General features: G+C 37.3%; 1 protein-coding gene across 1 annotated transcript in view; it reads right to left on the bottom strand.

The window, feature by feature from the left end:
* Positions 1-23,469, bottom strand: part of LOC131077041 (nuclear pore complex protein NUP58) — a 77,081-nt gene that overhangs the window by 39,276 nt on the left and 14,336 nt on the right. The window contains exon 2 of the mRNA XM_058014405.2: positions 4,179-4,293. Coding sequence (XP_057870388.2) covers positions 4,179-4,293 — 115 coding nt within the window. The remainder of the gene's footprint in view (positions 1-4,178; positions 4,294-23,469) is intronic.

Genomic DNA, 23,469 nt, shown 5'->3' with positions numbered 1-23,469 from the left:
GAAAGAAAGAATAGGACTATTGCTCAGGCTACAAAGGCCATGATCCATGATCAAGACTTGCAAACTTTTCTTTGGGTTGAGGCTTCTAGAACAGCAGTCTATATTCAGAATAGATGTCCCCACCGTGTTCTAAAGAATATGACTCCTGAAGAAGCCTTCTCAGGATTCAAACCTAACATCAACCACTTGAGAATTTTTGGAAGTCCTATTTATGTTCATGTGCCTAAAGAAAAACGAACTAAGTTGGAGCCCTCCGGAAAGAAATGAATGCTAGTTGGATACAGTGAATCCTCCAAAGCCTTCAAGATCTACATTTCAGGTCAAAGGTATGTTGAGGTAAGTAGGGATGTTACTTTAAGAAGACATTGCATTTAAGAAGTCAAAAGGTTTTCCTGTTATTGATGAGGCTAATGATAATCAAGATATGAATGTTGATACTAATCTTGAGGTTCAAAGGGAGTTTGTTGTGCCTCCACCTCAAGAAGTGCATGATGACCCACCTGAGCCTATGAATCCCACGGATGTACCTGGTGACTTTGTGGTTAGCAAAAAAAGGCCACTTTGGGTGAGAAACACCATTCAAGAAGCTGAAAGATTTGCAACCCCCAGAGGTACCTTTAGAGAAAGCAAGAGGCCTCAAGTATTCTCCAACTATGTTGCATTGATGAGCAATCTCATTGAGTTTGAGCCATGCAATGTTGAAGAAGCCTTGAACCATCATGCCTGGAAGTTAGCCATGGATGAAGAATATCAGTCAATCATCAAGAATGATGTCTGGGATATTGTGCCTAGACCTAAAGGTAAGTCTGTTGTTTCCTCTAAATGGTTATTTAAAATTAAGCATAATGTTGATGGTAGTATTGAGAAACATAAAGCTAGATTTGTAGCTCGTGGTTTTTCTCAAAAGTAAGGCATAGATTATGAAGAAACATTTGCTCTTGTTGCTAGATATAATTCTATTAAAACTATAATAGCCATTGTTGCAGCTAAAGGTTGGAAGCTACATCAAATGGATGTTAAGATTGCCTTCCTTAATGGAGTCATTGAGGAAGAAGTCTATATTGAACAACCTGAGGGTTATGAGATCCATGAAAGAGAAACTCATGTTTGCAGATTAAAGAAAGCACTATATGGCCTCAAACAGGCCCCTCAAGCTTGGTATGAAAGAATTGATAAGTACTTGGTAAGCTTAGGGTTTTGTAAAAATGATGTTGATTCTAACATTTACTTTAAAGTATTTAATGATGAAATGCTAATTCTAGTTCTATATGTGGATGATTTATTTCTTACTGGTAAAGATGAACTCATTATTAGATGTAAGAAAGAATTAGCTTCAGAATTTGAAATGAAGGATTTAGGTCTAATGCATTATTTTCTAGGTCTAGAAGTATGGCAAAGACCTAACGAAATTTTCTTAAGTCAAGGAAAGCATACTATTGATATTTTGAAAAGATTTAGAATGATGGATTGTAAACCTATGTCTACTCCTATGGAATCCTTAAAGAAGTTGAGGGTTTATGCAACTAACTCTGATTCTGCAGATCCTTCTGAGTATAGGCAGTTGATTGGATCATTGATGTATCTAGTTAACACTAGACCAGATATATGCTATGCAGTGAATGCTCTTAGCCAGTTCATGAGCATGCCTAAACATGTTCACCTTGTTGCAGCCAAACACATCCTGAGATACTTGTGAGGCACAGTTGGCTTTGAGCTGAAGTATCCAATGAAAACTCCAATAACCCTGGAAGGTTACTCAGATGCAGATTGGGCAGGAAGTGTAAAAGATAGGAAAAGTACTTCAAGCATCTGCTTCAACTTAGGATCTGCAGTGATTTCTTGGGCTTGCAGAAAACAGTCCTCGGTGGCACTAAGTACAGCTGAAGCTGAGTATATTGTTGGAAGTGTTGCTTCTAGGGAAGGAGTGTGGCTTCGTAAACTTCTTGCTAGGTTGTTTGGACAACCTTGGAAACCCACAGTCATTCATTGTGATTATCAGAGTTGCATAAAGATGTCAGTTAATCCAATGTTCCATGACAGGTCAAAACATGTGGAAACTCATTATCACTTCATTCGAGATATGGTGCAAAGAGGTGCTATTCAACTGAAGTATGTCAGCACTGATGATCAAATTGCAGATATCCTTACCAAGCCTCTATCCAAGGTGAAGTTTGTGTACTTCAGAGACAGGCTTGGGATTTCAGAAAATGAAACCTTGGTTGAGAGGGAGTCTCAACCTCAGTGATGCATTGTGTTGCATCAACCACCCTCTGCGAGCAATGTAAGGTGGTAGTTTTCTCAGGGAGAAGAGTAATTGTTACCATCCTCTGCAGGCAATGTAAGATGGTAGAAAAGATCCTTGCCACCCTCTGCGGGCAATGTAAGGTGGCTTCAGTCTTTGCTTGTGTGCAAGATGGAAGATTTTTGTTACGTAATTCCATTCTATGCTTGTGTGCAAGATGGAAGTCTACTATGTTCTGATTATGTAATCCATTCTTTGCTTGTGTGCAAGATGGAAGATAGTGACATTCTGATTATATTCTCTTCTCCCTAATTAAGAGGGAGTGTTAGTTTTAATTAGGGTGAAGAGCGGATTCCAATTGCCTAAGGCAACATTGGAATCCGCCCTTTAGGTCTAGGCCCTTCTCACATGCCACTCTCCAATAGGGCTAACCTTATAACTCACGCCTCATGATATGCCTCTCACCCAAACGAAACGTGTTAAGGGAAAAGTAATTAATAAATAAAATGTTTATTGCAAGCCAACCTAGAGGTCTACCGCCAAGAGAAAGATATATATATGTGTGTACTTCAAGATGATGAAGTAAGTCATTCATTTTTAGAACACACATCAAAAGGCGAATTATGTCTGCAAGTAAGAGGTGCGAAATACATCAGTATTAAGGCGAATATCTTCAGCAAAGTGCGAACTCCATTAGCTTCTCTCCATTGTTATCTCTGCTGTTAGGAGAGTGCGAATTCCACAAAAGCGGTGTTCATTCATGCAAACATTAAGGCAAATTTACAACCATTAGTCTGCTCCTCATCATGCGAACTGACAATTGAAGGACCTGCTGTTCTAAAGTTGGTCACAGTCATCAATTGAAGACATATATATCATCCATCTGCTATTCAAGGACAAATCTTTGGTTGCTATGTATACCTACTGGTTGGTGCAATAAAAGGCAGATCTGAAACTTGTTAAAAGGCAGATCTGAAACCACTGGAAAGTTGAAGATGCTATCAGCCCTAAGGATGAACTGAGATAAGTATTGTAATCAGAATATTATTCATAATCCATAATCAGATCTGAGGATCTTTTCTGGCTGGGTTTTTCCTTCTAGGAGGTTTTCCCAGGGTAATAAGTGTCTTATTCAATTTTGGTTATGTCTGTGTTTGTTCCTAAATCTGAAACTTACTAAATCTAACAGCAAACTATCTAAGTTAAAGGTTAATTCTGTTTTCTGAGTTTTCTATTAATCTGAAAGTGTAAAATTAACAACTAAAGATAACAGAAAGCAGAAAATAGAAATAATCTAATTAAACTAAACAGACAGAGTCTAAACTAATAGAATACAATATTGACCATTAATATATGTAGATATTATTCTAACATGCTCTTCTAGAGGCAACTATTAAAACTTGAACATTTAATTATTCTTTGCTCAGATCTAGAATCTTTCATTGCAAGTAGGAGAAATGAACTGCCTTTTCAAGACCCAAAGAGGAGGAATCATCTGTATTAAGAATTGCTTTAAAAGAGAGATTTTGGGGGTTCCCAAACCCCCAGCCACCGCCATATTGATCGCCACCTTACACTAGAGGAAGAAAGATAAAAACAGGAACCAAAAACTAGAACAAAAGAGGAAAAAAGGTAAGCATGCCTCACAGATTCACCAGCCCACTATGCACAACACTCAGCAAGAAAAAGATGAAGGAAAATGGATCAAAAAGTGAGCCTGCAATGCACCAAACCCCCTCTTCTCATCCCTAGACGTCTACTTTTTATGTAGATGAATTTTGTCAATTATTAATGCATAGATTTTTATTCAGTCCTTGTGAAGAAAAAGAATGTTTCACCTGTGCTATACAAATAGTGCACTTCTCACATACAAATTAATGACACCTAGAAAATTTTGGTGAAAGAATGTAAAGCCTCTCAGATTAGTGTGCAAAACCTGCAATATACGAGCAGCATCATGCTCAAAATCCTCATTCAATGCTGAAACGTCATACAACCGGCCACACTGATCAAGCATCTGACTCTCATGCCTATACTCCAAAATTCTTTCCCTGCATTCAAGCAATATTGTTTGAGTCAAAAGCAACTTCAAAACCTAGGAATGTCAAATCTACTTAGAACATCATGTACTATCAAGTATATATACCAAAGCATGCTATGATTAACAAGATATGCAATAAAAAAACTTATTATTGTGATCTTCAATAACATAGATTGCATTTTAGCTAGATTCAGTCCAAGCTTAAGTAAAAGTAAATTGTTTGTGCAAGGGGAGTGATTGAATGAAGTGAGGTCTAAAATAAAGTAATGCATATGGTACTCATTCAAATGGTATGATGACACATTTTAGAAAAATAAATAAAATGATGAGTTTGAATGAAGTGAGGTCTAAAATAAAGTAATGCATATGGTACTCATTCAAATAGTATGATGACACATTTTAGGAAAAATAAATAAAATGATGAGTAGAAGATAGCATCCACTAAGCTTTTCCTTATATTTGCTATCTTTTTGGACGTTGAATTTTTGGCTACTACTTTAGGACCTTTTTCTAGTAAGTAGTGACATGGATGTAATATCATGTGTTTGCAATGCCATTCTATGAATGTTTTGACCATGGACACAGAAGTCACGATTAATCATAAAATTGTAAATCATCAGATTTTATCATTTTGAGCCTCAAGAAAAATGCAATTTTTCACCCAAAAAATCATTAAAAACATGCTATTTTTTACCATTTTTTGTTGAAGATTAGCGTTGGTAAGCAATCTTCCAATCTGACTGAATCATCTAAGTTGTCTAATCGGAATTAGACAACTTAGTTAACCAAATAATTAAAATTTAGTTATGATAAAAATAGTATTAATCGACTAATGCATGAATCGATTCTTTGCTTAAATGAATTAACATTTCTGTAGTTAGTCGCATTAATACATACTCGCTTCTAGGAGAGACATGATGATTGGATAAGATATGTATTGTTTAGTACAGGCATCACGTTAGGTATTTTAATATCAATCTCTCCCTCCATATGAAGATTGATTAGTAGTATAAGAAATTATATTCCTCTTTCAGTATATCAAATTCATACAGTATTATTAGCACATCGAACTCCTTGTTCTGCATATTCTCTATCACCTTTCAATCTGCATTAGATCAGTTAGACGTGATCTGTCTATTCAGCAGATCACCATTAATAAAGCATATTGAACCTTGGATTTAAACCAAGTTGATTCTTCTTTGAGAGGTGATTCTAGACAACTATCAGATAATTTTGAAATTATAAATCTGATCACCAAAGTTAACATTTTTAATTGAATTTATCTTCAACAGGTGAGCATTTTGTCAAACTTAGTCTTCTACAGAAACAACAATTGGTTGCCAACACAAAAAACAATGCACACAAATTTGGTTTTAGACCCTATCCCAACAACAAACTTGTTTTAAACCTTGTAATATAGTAATTATTTGAATAAATCAGGATGGGTTCAAAGTTTTCGGTTTCCACATCAAGCTTCAGCAGCAATAGAGTCAATCAAATTTGCATAAAGTGGTTAAGTCATAGTCATGATGGTAGAGGCTAGTGACCACCACATTGGAACATTCCATTATGAATGCAACAAATCAAATCATGTATGTGGGGAATGCCACCTTTCAAACAGCCAAAACCAGATATCTATGGCTAGTAATAACAAGTCCGCATTTTTAAATAGGTTTAATATTTATAAATAATATTAATATTGTTGATAGTTTATAAATTATTATTTGTACTAACATTTTTAACAGTTCATGACATATTATTGAATTTTATGAAAAAATTCATTTTTTTGGATACTTTATATTTATTAACTTTCAATATTGATTTAAAATTTGATTTTCATTTACATTTAGGTTTATATTAGATTTTGATATGAGTTAATGATAAATTTCAATTTAAAGCTCTTATAATAAATATTATGTTTATTAAAATTTATAATTAATTTAAACTTATCAATATTAAATTTGAATGAGTGTTTAGGTCTTTATTAAATTTTAACGAGTTATTGATAAATTATACATTTTTAAAGATTTTATTTATGTTACCAGTTCATCCTTGTTACCTTATCAATTTGGGTACAATTCATCTTGGGTCTGAATACTATTCCAAGGCAAGCTTATGTTACCAGTCTATCCTTGTTAACTTGTCAATTTGGGTACACTTCATCTTGGGTCTGAATACTAATCCAAGGCAAGCTTATGTTACCAGTTCGTCCTTGTTAACTTGTCAATTGGGGTAAAATTCATTTTGGGTCTGAATACTATTCCGATGCAAGCAGCAATGCAACTAGAGTTCAAGATTTGACTTGTGGATTTGTCTTTGACAAACCCAAGAGAACCCATGAAGAATCTTTTTTTAAATATGTTGCAAACCCAAAACAATTTGGTCTATATTTTAAATTATTTTCTATTTTTTATAACTATTTTTGGAATAACCCATCGTCTGTGTTTTACATTCACATATTGAGGAAAAAGTTTGAAAGGTTCATGTCTTAGTTGGGCTGAAGAACCACCATTTATCCACTCATTCCATCAAATGATTATGCACTCAATTGATGTGAATGGAAAAAGAGAAGAATGAGGGACAAATGTTTGAGAAGAATAATGTCTTGATCACCTCAAGGAGGGAGGCAATGCTTGAGACTAGATCAAACGTTCCAATTTCCTCCACCCCACAAGGTTGATTTAACAATCTTGGGCAATGATCAATCATATCATTGAGGTAATCTATTTGATCGATTTCTACACTTGCTCCCAATATGTGGCAATGAAATAGAAAATGAATCTAGAATAGATCAAATGGTCTACAAATTGCATCTGCAAGGTGACAAATGTTGAATAAAGTGTTGTCATTTATGTCAAGATGATTGTGTTATGTCAGAACATTTGATAACAACAAAGGTCAAAGTCTAATACTGTTGGTTAGCTCTCTTGCAGAATCTTAATGTTATCGTTACGTTTCAGTGTCAGTTGTTCCTGATTGAGCATGTTTGTGGAGGTCTAGAAGTGTTTGCAGTAGGTTCCTAAGCTATGTTGCTCAATCATAGTATGTGCACCCAGTTGCACTGTCATGGTTTTTGGTACCACATTCTACCACAGTTACTAGTTATGGCTTACAGTTTGGAAGCAAATTTAAACATGAAGCATGTTCTATCCAAGTTTCAGAGGATTTGGTCAAGCGGACAGAAAGTAACGTTCCTATTGGATGCGCAAGATGGAGGTAGCGTGCACCAACTGGAGGAAGTGTGTGAAGGTAGTTTGGGACCAATTGAACTCGTGTAGGGTAATGCATATCATGATCTTACTCCTTGTGTAATGTGTTGGCTTTAGGACCGAGCCAACTACACATTTGGTTTAAGGAATGTACCTGTAGCGGACTTGCAAATATTGTAAATATTTTCTAGGCCGACATGAAGATGTAATTGGAATGCATATATAATACCAATCAGTTTCGTTCCAATGTGTGGTGGCTGAGATTGTTGTGGAAGTGGCAAAAGTTGTACAAGTTGTGTACTCAATAGCGAGGAGTACATATTGTGATGTATGTGAACTATAATGCACATCTCATACACAGTGAATATGTTCTGAATCAGATCATATCAGACAGATGATGAAGATTGAGTTTGGAAGGTCCACGTGATATATCTCTTGTATTTTCTATATCTTAATTGTAACTGAGGTTGGTGCCTCATAATCTGTAATGTCCCCTTCCTAATTTGCCTAGGATCGCAATTGCAATAAATTAAGGTTAGGATTAACCAAGTAAAATATCTCTTTAAATAATGTGATTCTGAATTTGAATCCTGCAATCACAACATAAGCAACATATACAAATAATATTCATATACTATTCATTAGGGTTAGACAAGATCACATCATACTTGTATACTATCAATAATAATATACAGACATATTAGAGTTTGGAGGAAGAGACATGATGGGTCCGCCCGAAGCCATTTCTACACTCAGCCCAAGAGCGGAGTGAATGCCAAAGCCCTCTTGGCCTCGATGGGAAATCAATAAGGACATCCACCGAGGTGGCCCACTTAGTCGGTTGCTTGTACCTGCTTTCCCCCATCAATGTCTCATCTCCCTAAAGACAAGTGCCATCTTGTGGAATTGGGTGGAGGTCATAAGTGGGTTCCTTGGCTCTTCGATGTAAGTAGTCCCAGGAGCCATTGTGGCCAACTCTAGGATGGCCTACTTAGCCCTCTTAAACCCCTTTTGCTTACATCCCAGGCCCTTCCCAGGAGATGGGACTCAGACAATCAAGCATATCTTATATTCTACAGGAACATACACTTAATGCTTATCTATTATATATAAGAAACAAGTGATTGTAAGAAGGAAAGTGCTGAGGAAGGCAGATCTGATATAGTATCAGTCTGTCGTATTATACCTGATCTCAAAATGAATTCATTTTGGTTTATATGCTGTTCAAATTCTATCAGTCGATCCTGGACTGAAGTGCTGTTATGCTGAATGCTTTGATCTTCCTTGGCAAATGTATTTAGTTACTGACTGTGCTTGGAATCTGATTCCGCTTGAGAAATCCGATGATGATCCTCTTCCATTAATTACTTACTCTTTTTATACCTTCATATCTCATTGAGGAGACACATCTCTTTGGAAAGAGATATCCATTCAAAGGGATCATGTCTCCTCATTGGTGTCTTATTATTCAAATCAGATCTACACTTCTAATTATTCATTACGATGCTTATTTTCTATTCCCCAAATTGATCTCTCTTGGATGTATTCCTCAAATGAAATCTTCTCCCCCTTATATCTTCCCATGTGAGGGAGAGTCGCACCTCTTCATCATATCTGCCCTTTGCAAGGGTCACAAACTTTAATAATTATCACCCTTTAAAAGAGTAACAATCCTTCATCATTTCTGCCTATTCCTTTCTACTTCCATCAATCCTTGTTTCACATGCCCCCTTCTTTCTTCTTCCTCCCCCCATCCCCCTTTCAAATGAGGTTCTCTTCTCCCTTTTATCTCATGTTTCAGGGAGTCACAACTTTTCATTTCATGCCTTTCAACCATTGTAATGTCCCCTTGTATGAATGAATATGGAATTAAGTATGACTGTCATTCATATTGCAGTCTATTTTAATATTACCATTAAATTCTGCATAAGAATATCATCAGACTTCATATATTAAGCACATTCCCATGCATATCACCAAGAACAAGGATGTTACTTCCTGTAACTTAATAACAATTCTGATCTGACTGATAGTGATGTCCCTGGATATTTTTGATTCCTTTCCTTTAAATCTCTAAATGTGAGGGAGAGGTCACACCTCTTCAGCACGCATGCCCTTTGGCAAGAGACACGCCCTTTCACCATTAGCACCCTTTGAAAGAGTGCAACTCTTCATTATTTCTGCCCTTTGAAAGGTACACAACCTTTCACAATCAGATCTACATTTCTTATTTAAATCAGATCTGCACTTCTGATTCCCAAATTATCCCCCCTCAAATAATGTTCTCTCTCCCTTTTATATCTCATGTTTGAGAGAGTCACAACTTTCCATTTCATCTCTTTTGACCATTCATTAACTTAATTAAATTTTAATTATATTCTTTTATATTTTAATTTTTAATTTTATTTTTATTCTTTTGAATTTTAATTTTATTATTATTATTTACCATTAAATTCTATTCCAAAGTGGAGACGTTACAGTCCACCCCACTCAAGATTGCTTGTCCTCAAGCAATGATCATGGCATGTTCAAAATGATTCCCAATATGAAATGGCTTTGGAAACACTCATGGAATAAACATGCTGCTACTTTTTTGTAAAAATCCTAATTCTTGCCCTAAATCTATTAGAATAATATATTTCTATTTGTTTGGTTAATGTTCATCTTAGGTAGTTTCTATTTTTGTCTTCTATTTAACGTTTGTTTCTTTTGGAAATGTCTTTGTAATTTCTATTTAAGCTTTTGCTTCTCCTTTAATACAACATCCATTATTTGAACATGGTATCAGAGCCGATCTGAGCTTGTCTCCCTCATGGGAGAGCTCAGCTTTTTGGGATCAGTTTTAGAAGTTTTAAATAAAATTTTTGAAAGAAAATTTTACTGTTTTTTAAAAAAAGTTTCAAAGGTTTGGATTTTTTTTCCTTGAAGGTTTTGGCGCTCTGAAATTCACATGAAAACTGCATGTTCGTGACTGCAATATTCCGCCTGTTACTTTCACGACAAAAGGTCTTTGCAACAAGATTCCTCAAGATTCCTTTCAAGACATTGTTTTTTCCCTTTGCAACTGTGTCTTTTCGCAGATTTGTTTTCTTGTGAAGCTCGTGTCAAGATTTTTTTCGCCTCTACGCATGACCTTTTGAACACGTGGGGTTTTTTTTTTCACTGGAAACTCTGTCTTTGTTCGCGTTTTTTAGATGCCTTTTCTTTTGCTTGCGTTAGCTCGTGCTCTTTCGGCCGCGACCTTTGTATCAAGCACGACCTATGATTATTTGTCTGACGGCTCCTGTTTTCTGCAACCCGCAACCTGGTCTTCTTTGTTTTCTATGGCCAGGCGCGTGAAAAACATGCGGCTTCTCTACCCCTGTGTATCCACGTTTTTCCTTGTGTACTCGCACGACGTTCGTGCCCATGCCAACAACGAGATTTGTTTGTTTCGTTTTTCTCACAACCTGAGCCAGATCTCTCTGCAAACTGAGGACTTTGTAACCGCGACAGGTTTTTGTACCTTTGAGGACCACAATGAGTGTTTTGTGTCTTGAGCGACAAGTTTTATGTCTTGTTTACGATGGGTACGATGAGTTACCTACCTTCTATTGATTGCAACGGATCTACTCGCGACCTCTGCAAGATGACGCTCGTGCTTCTGTTTGTCTCTACCCAAGTGGAGACTAGCTCGTGACAACAGCGTCGCCTAGGGGTTTTGGTTCTTTGACCCTATGGTTCCTCTCTGGTTTTCGCAGTTCGGGAGGGCTCTCTATGTTCTGGCATGGTTTTACCGTTTTGTCCTTAAAAACGATGTTATGTATGTTGATCCCTATTTCGGATTTTGTTCCAACTACTTGTTTGGTTTTTTCGATTTTCTTCTCAAAAAACGTTTCTAGGCATTTGTAATTCACAAAAGTGTGTGGAATTCTTTTGTGATTTTTTACCATTTTTACCGAAAAAACAATGCTTTGTAATCTTCAGTTTCAGGGTTTCTCGATTTTTTCCTCAAAATCGTGGTTTCGATTTGAAAAACTGAACTCGGTATCTCTGGTACAGAGAGATTTGTTACCCAACATTAGGTTGGATGTTTTGTGATCAGTTTTGGTGATTTCCAGAAGTTCTACAGTTTATGGGAGGGTTGGTGGCAAACTCATCGCAAGTGGCAGAGTCAGTGGCAGGTTCTTGTCTTTTGTTGCAGCAACGTTCTGAGAAGAAGGGGTAGCTTTCTTTGGGTAGTTAGAATGATGACTATTAAGGGAGGGTATTTGAATAATATCTTTTTATTTGTTTAGTTAATGGTCATCTTAGGTAGTTTCTATTTTTGTCTCTTGTTTAATGTTTGTTTCTTTTAGAAACAACATCTTTGTAATTTTTATTTAAGCTTTCCCTTCTTGTTTAATAGAACATCCATTATTTGAACAAAATCACCATTTTATGTAAATCTACAAATGGAACAAGATGCGTACCTGATTGAGATCCCTCGATAGGTTAGGAAACCATTGAAATGTATATATAATCCATAGAAAAAATTTCTAAAAAGGATAACTAAACATAAATTCTCTATAGCTAGGGTCAGGAACATTAACTTAACCATAATTATGTCTAATTCCTTATCAGAACTCAACCATAAAAGAGTGGGAGTAAGGAGGAACGATAAGGTGTCCAAGAAATCCTCTATCCTACGCCCAAGAGAGGAGTGAAAGTTAGAGCCCTCTTGGCCTCATGGGACCACAGGTCAAACTACCATGAGGTGATCTACCTAGTGAGGTATCCTATCACCGTTCTCCTTCATCACTTCCATCTTTATCCTTCTCTTGTGATTGAAATTCCCTCAATAATCAACCATGAAGGAAGAATGATACAATAGGGTGTCCTGAACATCCTTCCCCTCTAAGTCAAGGAGCAATGGACTCCATCTATACCCCTTGGCCTCATATGGGACCATCGGTCGACTACCATGAGGTGGTGTACCTAGAGGAGGACCTCATCACTGTTCTCCCTTCTTGTACTTCCTTATATTACTACCATGGCAGTTTGCTTAATATATACATCATAGGGTATTCTTCATACAAATGATAATATGAATTAAATATACATTTCATAATTATGTAATTTTATAACAAGTTTTCTCTCATCCTTGCTTCGCATCACTTCTTAAATGGTTTGCACAATATCATAGATATCACTTAATAATAAAAACTTATGATTAGGAGCATGACACGCATCTAAGACCTCAAATACAATGTTCCTAAACAAATATGTCTATAGTAATCATAGACACTCATGGAGCAAACACATCAGATATCAATCAAACACAGAGCATACACTAGAAAACACGGAGCATACATCTGAATATACATATTGTTAGATTATTTTAACTTGACTAGAATGATTCATTGATTCATCTTTAGATTCTTAACCCTGCAGGATGGCAGGATCATTGCTCTGATACCACTTGTAATGTCCACTGTTATGAGTGTATATGTAATTAAGTATGACTTTCATTCATATTGCAGTCTATATTAATATCACTATTAAATTCTGCACAAGAATATCATCAGACTTCATATATTAAGCACATTCCCATGCATATCACCAAGAACAAGGATGTTACTGCATGTAACTTAATAACAGTTCTGATCTGATCTGATCAATAGTGATGTCCCTGGATGCTTTTGATTCCTTTCCTTTAAATCTCTAAATGTGAGGGAGAGGTCACACCTCTTCATCATGCATGCCCTTTGGCAAGAGACACACCCTTTCACCATTAGCACCCTTTGAAAGAGTGCAACTCTTCATTATTTCTGCCCTTTGAAAGGGACACAACCTTTCACAATCAGATCTGCACTTTTGATTCCCAAATTATCCCCCTTCAAATGATGTTCTACTCTCCCTTTTATATCTCATGTTTGAGGGAGTCACAACTTTTCATTCCATCTCTTTTGACCATTCATTAACTTAATTTTAATTATATTATTTTATATTTTTATTTTTTATTTTATTTTTATTCTTTTCAATTTTAATTTTATTATTATTATTTACCATTAAATTCTATTCCAAAGTGGGGACATTACAACCATTCATTATAATTAATTAAATTTTAATTTTATTCTTTTATATATTAATTTTAATCTTATTTTTATTCTTTTGTATTTTAATTTTATTATTTTTATTTATAGTTAAATCTTATTCAAAGAGGGGGCATTACATAATCCGGGTAGGTGCTCAGCACTTTGGATTAAGGGATTCGTGTCTCCTACAAAAAATTGTAAAATATTTATTAACTTTGTGAGGCTAGATTTGGGCAATAGATCCAAACAGCTTTTCTTACTGTGGTTTTCCCCTTCAGGGTTTCTACGTAAATTTGGTGTTCTCTTGTGTTGATGTCTGAACGTGCTTATCACTAGCATAGTTGTTTTAAAGATAATGTTAGATCCAATATTTTTTTTCATGTTGCATTGGATTTGAGGTTAAAATTGGTATATATTGATTCATCCCCCCCCCCTCAATACATATGTGTGCTTAACAGACAAAGCTACAAGGACCTTCAATATTGAAGAAAACCTCACTATTTTTCATGGCACTAACGGAATATATGGATTGAGTTAGATCCTAGTCACTAATTAAGATCAGTTGTGTTTCTTGTTGTTTCAAGTATTAGTCGCAAGTGAACAAGGTGTGATTATTAATAAAATTAACTTTAATAAAATAAGTTAAGTCAAGCTTGATCAAATAGGAATATTATGAATATTGATTAATGTTATTGATATTTGTTATGATAGATAGGTTGCTACCATGGGGGTAGCTCCCCTTGCATTCTAAATTTCAGGAGTAAAAAATTATATAGATGCTTCCATTTTGTGAATGAAGCAAATAAAAATCTACATCCACCACTTAACTTCCCAAAATACAACCCCACAAGTATGTGCATGTTCAAACGACTCTACTGCCATGAGTGTCTTCCACGTGATATGTTGTTCTTTCAGTAATCAATAGCTAGGAAAGCTTGTCCCAAGGAGTGTCGGACTCAAAAATCATGATGGATCAACCTAGCAAACCCCAACATTGGCCAATAAATTGGCCACTCAATTAGCCTCCCTAAAAACGTGTGTGATTGAATACTCATTGAACAAGTCCAAATAGAACTAAATGTATTGACCCATGACTGTAATCTCCTGTTCCAAACATTTAATTTGATTGCAAATAAATTCAAGTTGAAAGGTCTTCCAAATGATTCTAGAATAAAATCTCTCCAACACTAATGTCATTCTAATGGAATAAGTTGACAAGATAATAACTTACATACTACTATTGATGTGTTTTTTAGGCACATGCGAACACAGAATAAAATACCCAAAAGTATCTTATCCTATCTTGGTCAATGTCTCTCAAATGTTGAAGATTCGCATAAGGATCACTTGAGATAACTCCAAGGTTCTTCTATGTCGGGTCACAACGTGTGAATAAGCACAGTTAGTCATTGTGATTGTTGTTACTTCAAGGGGCCTGTTGTGACGTATTCACACATCGCCCCATTGCAAATGGGACTCCTTCTTTTTGCTTTCTAGCATTTGTTTTTTAGGTCTTTTCGGGTTTTGTCTGTTAGCCTTTGCAGGATGAGTGTTGTCGAGGGGATCGTTGGATTGCAGGCTTTGCTTGAGCCAGGGTGAGTCCACAAGGCCCCAGAATTAGGGTTTCTTTGAGAGTCTTCCTTAGGGCCTGGTTTTGCTCTCGTTGCTAATTGTGTCTTGCTTTGTGAGTGGGTATCATTCTTGAAGGTCCGAGCTAGGTCGAGTTGGTGAGTGATGAAGTCTGAAATGTCATCTTGATCTTCAAATGCCCTGAAGTTTGGCTAAGTCTGGAATGTCCTGATCCTGAAATTTGACTAAGTCTGGAAAACTGAAGAATCCTCCAAAAACTAGATTTTGCAATATAACTCTTGGAGGTCCGAAACCACTCTCAAACATCCTAAAAGTATATATGGAATATAACTTTTCTTATACTTAAATGTTATATTCCATAAAATGATCCTGACGGAGAGACCAAAATGTCAAACTTTGCTCCTAACCCTTCCAAAGGGTCCAAAGCGAATTTCGCTCCTGACCCTTCCAAAAGGTCCAGAGCGAAATTCTCCATAAGACATTCTACTTTGACCAAAACCTAGAACTAACACATTCCCAACTTGAATGAAGGTAAAAACGCTTGTTTGAATGAAGAAATGTGAAAATGAAGTCAAGGATCCAACCCAAAAAGTGATTTTCGCTTGTTTCTAGGGCATGTTGGAGAATGAATTGGTATGTTTTTGCCTTGAGATGGAGTTGGATGATTTTGAAAAGCAAGATTTTAGCCTAAAAGAAAATTTCGCTCTTGACCCTTCCAAAGGGTCCAGAGCGAAATTCACTATAAACCTCTTTTGCTACTTTGTTTGGGATCCAATCCTTGTTCCTTAGGTGGAGAATGATCTAAGTTTGCTTCTTGAGGTGGTTTGGAGTTGGAGAAATGGAGAATCAAGCTCAAATCATGATTTTTGCTCCTGACCCTTCCAAAGGGTCCAGGGCAAAAATCTTCATGGACCTCATTGTCTTCCTTGTTAGGCCAAGTTCTTAATGTCCAAGGCATGTTGGAGGAAGGATAAACATATTCTTACCTTGAGGAATGATGGAAAGCAACAAAAGATGAAATTTCAAGCCTAGAGAGGGAATTTCGCTCCTGACCCTTCCAAAGGGTCCAAAGCGAAATTCCTTGTAAACCTAGTTTTTTGACCTTGCTTAGGCTTCAATCCTTGTTCCTTGGATGAAAAATGATGAAATGTATCTTGTAAGGAAGAGTGGGATTGAAAAAATGAAGGATTTTAGCCAAGAAGGTGAATTTCGCTCCTGACCGTTCCAAAGCGTCCAAAGCGAAATTCCTAAAATCCCTTATTTTCCTAGAAAAGTAAAGTCAAACTTGGGTTTTTGTAGCTTGGATGGGTGAGGATAAGTGTTTTCTTGCCTTTTAAGGTGGATTCAAGTTGAAATGATGGAGGAATAAGCCTAAAACAAGATTTTCGCTCCTGACCCTTCCAAAGGGTCCAAAGCAAAAATCCTAAAACCCATCATTTTCTCCAAAATTTGTACCAAGCCATGCCTAGACCAAGCTGAGGGATGCCCTTGAGATTGTCCTTGAATTGATTGTTGTCTCAAAAAATTATGATTTTGGGCTAGAAAGGGAAATTCGCTCCTGACCCTTCCAGAGGGTCCAGGGCGAAATTGTGCAAAACCTATCTTTTCCCTTAGTTTCATGTCAAATCTAGTGTGGATCATGATTAAAGAAGGCCTTAGGAATGACTCCAAATTGTCAATTATTATCAAACTTGAAGGAATTGAGCCAAAAAGTGATTTTCGCTCCTGACCCTTCCAGGGGGTCCAGAGCGAAAATCTTGAAACCACCTATTTTCCTTGCAAGTCTAGTCAAACGTTAGGTTTTCATGGCTTGGATGGGTGCGAGGAGACATGTTCTTGCCTTTTGAAGTTATTGGTGTTGAAAATGATGGAAATTAGCCCAAACCAAGAAATTCGCTCCTGACCCTTCCAAAGGGTCCAGAGCGAAAATCCTAGGATCACCTACTTTCTTTGCAAGACAAGTTAAAATTTTGATTTTTATGGCCTAGATAGGAGAGAGGCAATGTGTCCTTAGCCTTGGAGGTGAATTGAAGTTGAAAGGATGGAGGAACATGCTCGAAACTTGAAAATCGCTCCTGACCCTTCCAAAGGGTCCAGAGCGAAAAACACTAAAACCATCCTTTTCTCCAAATTTTGTGCTAAGTCAAGCCTAGACTAGGGGGAGAGAAGCTATTTGGAATGCCTTGGAAAGATGTTTATCCACCAAAGATGCAAATTTTGAGCTAAAATTGGAATTTTGCTTCTGACCCTTCCAAAGGGTCCAGAGCGAAATTCTAGATAGGTCCTGTCCCTAGCTAGTTTCTTGAGCGAATTCTCCTTTTTGGGCCTTGTGAAGATCGAACCAATGTTGCCAAGTTGAGAAGTGGGTTCAATATGGGGGATTCCAGATGAAGTGAAGTGAAGAAAGTGAAATCTAGTGTGAATAGGCAAGCAAAAAGTGAATTTCGCTCTTGACCCTTCCAAAGGGTCCAGAGCGAAATTCATCAAAGTCACTATTTCCTCTTTGTGTCAAGACAAGATTTTGATTCCTAAGGCATGAAAAGACTGGAGAGAGGTTGTTTAAGCCTTGCAAGATGAGTTGAAGTGAAGGAAAACAAGCAAAGAGAGAAATTCGCTCTTGACCCTTCCAAAGGGTCCAAGGCGAAATTCTCCAAATCAACCATTTTTCCCTCGAGTGAAGCTAAAATGTTGATACCTATGGCATAGTTGAGGCTGGGGTGAGATATTCTTGCCTTGTAGGGTGAAGTGAAGTAAAGGAAGTGTAAAATAAAGCCTAAAGAAGGAATTTCGCTCCTGACCCTTCCAAAGGGTCCAGAGCGAAATTCTCATTATCACCTAATTTGCCCATATGAGAAGCTAAAAGGATGGATCCCTAGACTTTGTTGGACTAAAACAAGCATATGCTCACCTTCCGGAGGATTTTGGAGTGAAAAAATGGGGTAATTGAGGCCTAATCAAGAAAATCGCTCGACCCTTCCAAAGGGTCCAGGGCGAAATCCTTTGAAACTACTATTTTTCACCTTGTTGGGGCCAGGCGAGGAGCTAATTGTGAGGTAACGTTGAAAGGAGGTCTAAATGAGCTAGGAATGCAAAATGAGCTCCTGACCCTTCCAAAGGGTCCAGGACGAAATTCTTATAGGGCCTGTCCCTGGAAAGAGTCTTGAACTAACTTCAATATAATATCTTTTTGTTGATGATTTAAGTTGAAAATGCTATGTTGAAATGAATTTATCATGTGTCCTTAATCATCTTTTGGTTTGTTTTGGCAGATGAAATAAGACCAAGACAAGGACGACTTTCTCCAACCCAGCATCAACAAGGACGACCTTCTCCAGCCCAGCCTCATCAAGGACAACCTCTTCCAGTCCAACATTTGAAGGAAAGACAAGGTGGCATCCCAGTCATCACTCCTCCAATCGAGTTGGTCCACTTCAGCATGTCCAGATTCAATGTACCTGACTCATGGGAGATGGCACAAACTTCGATGTACCTACCCCGGTTCTCTATTGGTCGAATATTCCAGAGAAGACGTGTCCAAATAATGCAATTATTTCATTGGTCAGAATTAAGTTTGTTGTAACAAACCCTAATTAGGGTTTCATTGTAAAATCTTGGCCGTTGATCTCAAATTGATCTAAGCCATTGAATTGTATTAAGGGCGCTATATAAGCCCTGGCTCCTCATTTGTAAAGGCTAATAGTTAGTTAATAATAGCTAATAGTTAATAGTTAGTAATAGAGGCCAGAATAGTAGAATAGCAATTAGAGTAGATTAAGAAGAGAAGGCAAGACATTGTTGCCTTAATTGTAAAGACTTCTTTTCATTGAAGATATGGTGGAATATGTTGTTTCTTTGCAATGTGCATGGTCTCTTGTTGAATCTTCATTTTTGATGATAGATGATTGAATTGAATGAAGAAAATTGTTGAATGCACCTGTGTGGAATCTGTCTAGTCCATACCACTAGCCTCTTACTGATGGTAAGTGCGCCCTGCGTGGTCAACTGGCATAAAATGAGCTTAATCTTAAGTCGTTACACGTCTATTGTTCATGCATTATCTTGAATGGTGATCATTGTCAAATGGTGTACGATTTGAACATATTGGAAGCATCCCTTAGAAGATCGCACTGAGTTGGTGTTGAATTGTTCAACCTGATGGTGAGACCCAGCCCAGTAGGACTCCACCTAGTCATTCATCCATCTTCTCGCATCCTAGATAGTAGAGTAGACTTCCTGAACCCTGCATCTTTTGCCATTTGTTTGTCTTCCAGTTAATGAATAGGACTTGTGATTCCAGCAAATTAGACATTCAGGTCATCGAGTGTAAGTCCCCTTGTGATTCCAGCAAAATCACATCATACCGCGAAGAGCTTATCCACGAGTAGAGATCCTACAAAGCAGAACCTTGGAGTTGCCTCGACTGATCCTTCGACGAGATCTTCAGCAGTCGGGAACTTTGTTCAAGAGAGGATAAGGTACCTTTTAGGTATTTTATTCTGTGTTCGCATGTGCACGAAATACACTTCAACAGGGCCTTATGTACTTCTTAAGGGATGGATGCTTATCTTTCAAGGAATGGTTTTTTTTTGGATGATATGCAATGAAGTTCACTTATTACTACTACTAGACGTTTTTCAAAAAAAAATGCAAAAGATGAGGGTTGCGAGAAACTAAGCTATTCCTAAGAATGCAAGAATGAAGGATGAATCTAGGGCTAATGCAATCTTCTAAGGGTCTTATATGATTTTCAAATCATTATCAAATAGACACCATTAATCAAATGCATATCAATGATTGAGTAACAATTGAACTAAAGTGCTTTCAAGGATTCTAGTTGACCACACAAGGCTAATTTGATTTCACCATATACCGCACCTAAGAGTATTGCTAGTGGTATGGATTAGGAGTTTCACCACAAATCATACACAACATACTATCATTCAATTTAAACACTCAAACTAATTCTAAAGATTGATTTGAGAAGATCAATAACCATGCCAAAAGCCACAAGGATTGAATAGAAACACCATAAATTCAATGTCTTTATTAATCCAATAGCAAAATAGTAACAATTCTTCGAATCCTTCTCTTAACTCTCTTATATGTAATCTATTCTATACTAATGAAATGAATGGGGTTTATATAGCACTCCCAAATACAATGAATGGCCGAGATCGAATGAAGATCAAGGGCTAAGATTTCGCCACCTCAACCCTAATTAGGGTTTGATATAATCAAAAACCTATCTAGATAAACATCATTGAAATATCAGCCAATGAGAAAATGACATCAATTGGCACAAATAACGAGGAAGCATCCTCCAATAAGAATATGATTTGCCACATAGGATCATATCAAGTTGTCATCTAGAATTTTGTTCCCCCTTTTCTTTCTCCTTTCTGGCATATTCAATGAATCTGGTTGTCATACTTTCAATCTCTATCATTGGAGCTGCTAGTAGATTCTTCAACTGCTCTTCTAGTTGGATGACTTCTTCAAAGGCTATGATGATGGCAGTATCCCATCCAAGCTCAAGATCTCTTGTCTTGCTAATGAGTGCCATGAATGCATGCATGTCATCTAACTGCTTCTCTGTTATCAAGGCATCTGTTCCATGGAATATGACCTTTATTCTTTCTTCCAACTCTTTGGTGTCTATGTGTATTCCAGGATCGATATTCCTCTCAAGAATGATTTGTGCTACTTCTACAATCTTATCATGGATGAGATGCATGGTATCTTCAACTTGATTGCACCCATTGTCAATGTCTTCAAAAATGACATTCCTCATGCGAAGCAAGCTCCCCCAATGTAGAAAGCTCAGTGTTGACCCTTCCTTCATTATTCCTTCGCTCACCATGACCTCCCTAGATGTCTTTCTCACCTCTTGCAAGACAGGAATAGTGATATCTCTAGTGTAGACAAACGTATCAAAGGCTTCCATAAGAGCATGGGTTCTCCCAAGAACCTTAATCACTCTATCAAGTATCTTCATCATATCTCTTATGAACCTATTAGCCACGGTGAAGGATTTTTCTATCCATGCATCCATCAACTGTGCTGAATTCCTTATCTTCTCCATATGATCCTTTGATTCGAAAGGAAGCAGTGGTGGTGGTGTAACTGACAAGTCATGTTGTCTCAATGGCTCCTTGAATTGTTGGAAGTAGTTTCTCCATACACTCACTTCTTTCTCCAATTTCTTATTTTTATCTACTTCCATCCTAAGCATGTCATGAACTGTTTTTACTGAATCATTCATATCACCCAATGCTTAATCTGGATTAATTGGACCCAAATCAATAGTCTCCATGTCATACTCTTCAGCCATGATTTCATCTTCAAACTTGTCAACTATGGGAGTGGCGGTTTGTATCTTTCAGGAACCTGTATCATCCATTATTACCTTGGACATCTTCGTGGCTTTCTTCTTCTCGGATATTCCTTGAGTGCGACTTAGGAGGTTATCCAAGTCACCTACTAGTTCTTCATCAATTGTATTACTTCTCTAGCAAGCCTCTCTCTAAGCCGTGCAGGAAAAGATGATCTCCCTTCTCCCACTTGTGGTTGTTCGAGCAACTCCTCATCTCTAGGAGGGGAAGTTGTTTCATTATCATCTTCTCTTTCATCTTCATCATTTACTTGAATATGAGGAGCAAGGTTTTCTTGTTCTTGTGATAACTTTTCTTTACCTCTATCATTTTGAACTGTTGATTCCATGGATTCATTCAACTCATGACTCAACTCTTTATCAAGTCTTTGGTTCTCATGGTCTTCATTTTGATTCATCTTCTCTTCATGCCTAGAGGAAGTGTTGAAAGGATGACCGGAATTCGATTTATGTCTCTTTCTTGATGATTCTTTCTCTCCATGATCATCTTTTCTCTTAGAACCTTTGGAATGGGTTGATTGATTGGCACTTCCATTTGCACTTGCATCTTCCCCATTGTCTTCCTTTTCCAAATCAAATGTTAATCACACATTTTTCTCTTTCAACTTTTGATGTTGGACTTCTATCCAGTTGCTAGTATAGGCCAAGACTTGCTTCATCAAGTCTTTCAAATCCGTGATTTCTATCTCGCCCCAATTGATCTTTATTTCCTTCTCTTCTTTTTCGTAGGTTGGTTGGAGACACTTGCCACTATCTTGTGCTTGATCGACAACACTAAAGACTTTGCATTTCCAAATGAAGTCAAGGGGTAGCTTGGAGTGCATCCTTCTTTTCACTTCAAAATAATTTTTAACATTCATCCAAAAGTCCTCCAACTGCCATGTATGCATATGCTTCTTCCCTACAACTTTCCTTAGGTTATCATAAGGATCAAAGTTATCTCTAGGAAGACATGTCGTGAATGAATAGAGAGATAATTCTTCTTGGGCACTTTCAGTTGCTATTGCAAAGGGGCAAACTTCTATGGAATCTCCAATTGAAATAGGGAAAGCGACACCAACTTCATGTTTATGTCTTTGTGCCTTGACATATGCTGCCAATTGCCTTACCACTTCAAGTAACACTACCCTATCTGTCAGATAGCATGGTAACATGTAAGGAGGAGAAGGGCATCCTTGAATCCTTACGTAGGTGAACTTCGGGAATTGAATGAACCATGCACCAAATTGTTTGATCAATGCTTGTGTCGTCAAAGACAACCGTTGATATATCCCACCTTGAAGAATCCTTGTGATATGCATAGTGAAGGCATCATTGACTCTTCTATAATGTTGCCTAGTCGGATCGTGCAGCTGTGTATATCACTCACAAGCTCTTATTTCTCCAAGTCCTCTTCCAACTACACTTCTATACATTAGTCCAGCATACTCATAGTTTCTAGCAAGAGAGTATATGACATAGGAGCTCATATTGAATGTTCTAGTGCGTATGAGTCTCCTTAGTTGAACATCCAAGTTGTTGCTGATAAGTCTTGCCCAATTGATTGTATCCTTGCCATGAGTGACTGTCTCTATGAAGAAGAACATCCAATTCTCAAAGTAGAATGCTTGTGGTGCTCCTACAAGTCGATTGAGTAGAGTGGAAGGTTTCACTAATAGCAGATTCTGAAAGGTAAGCTAGCACTCTTCCATCTTCCACCACTATTGTCCTTGTTTTGGAATCATAGTGGTTGGCACACTCTGTTAGACACAATGCACCACTAAGAGGGGGTGAATCAGTGGTTCTCACTCTTTTCCCTTTAACTATCCTATGTGAGTATACCAATTCTCAGATCTAACTCAATGCAGACTTACCGGTTAGTGGGGAGACCAACACAAATGCAATCACACACAAAGGGACATCTCATAACACCAGCATGTGAGAGGAAAACCCAAGATGGG

Source organism: Cryptomeria japonica, chromosome 10, assembly GCF_030272615.1.
Source record: "Cryptomeria japonica chromosome 10, Sugi_1.0, whole genome shotgun sequence".
NCBI lineage: Eukaryota > Viridiplantae > Streptophyta > Pinopsida > Cupressales > Cupressaceae > Cryptomeria > Cryptomeria japonica.
This window is presented reverse-complemented; position numbering and strand designations above follow the sequence as displayed.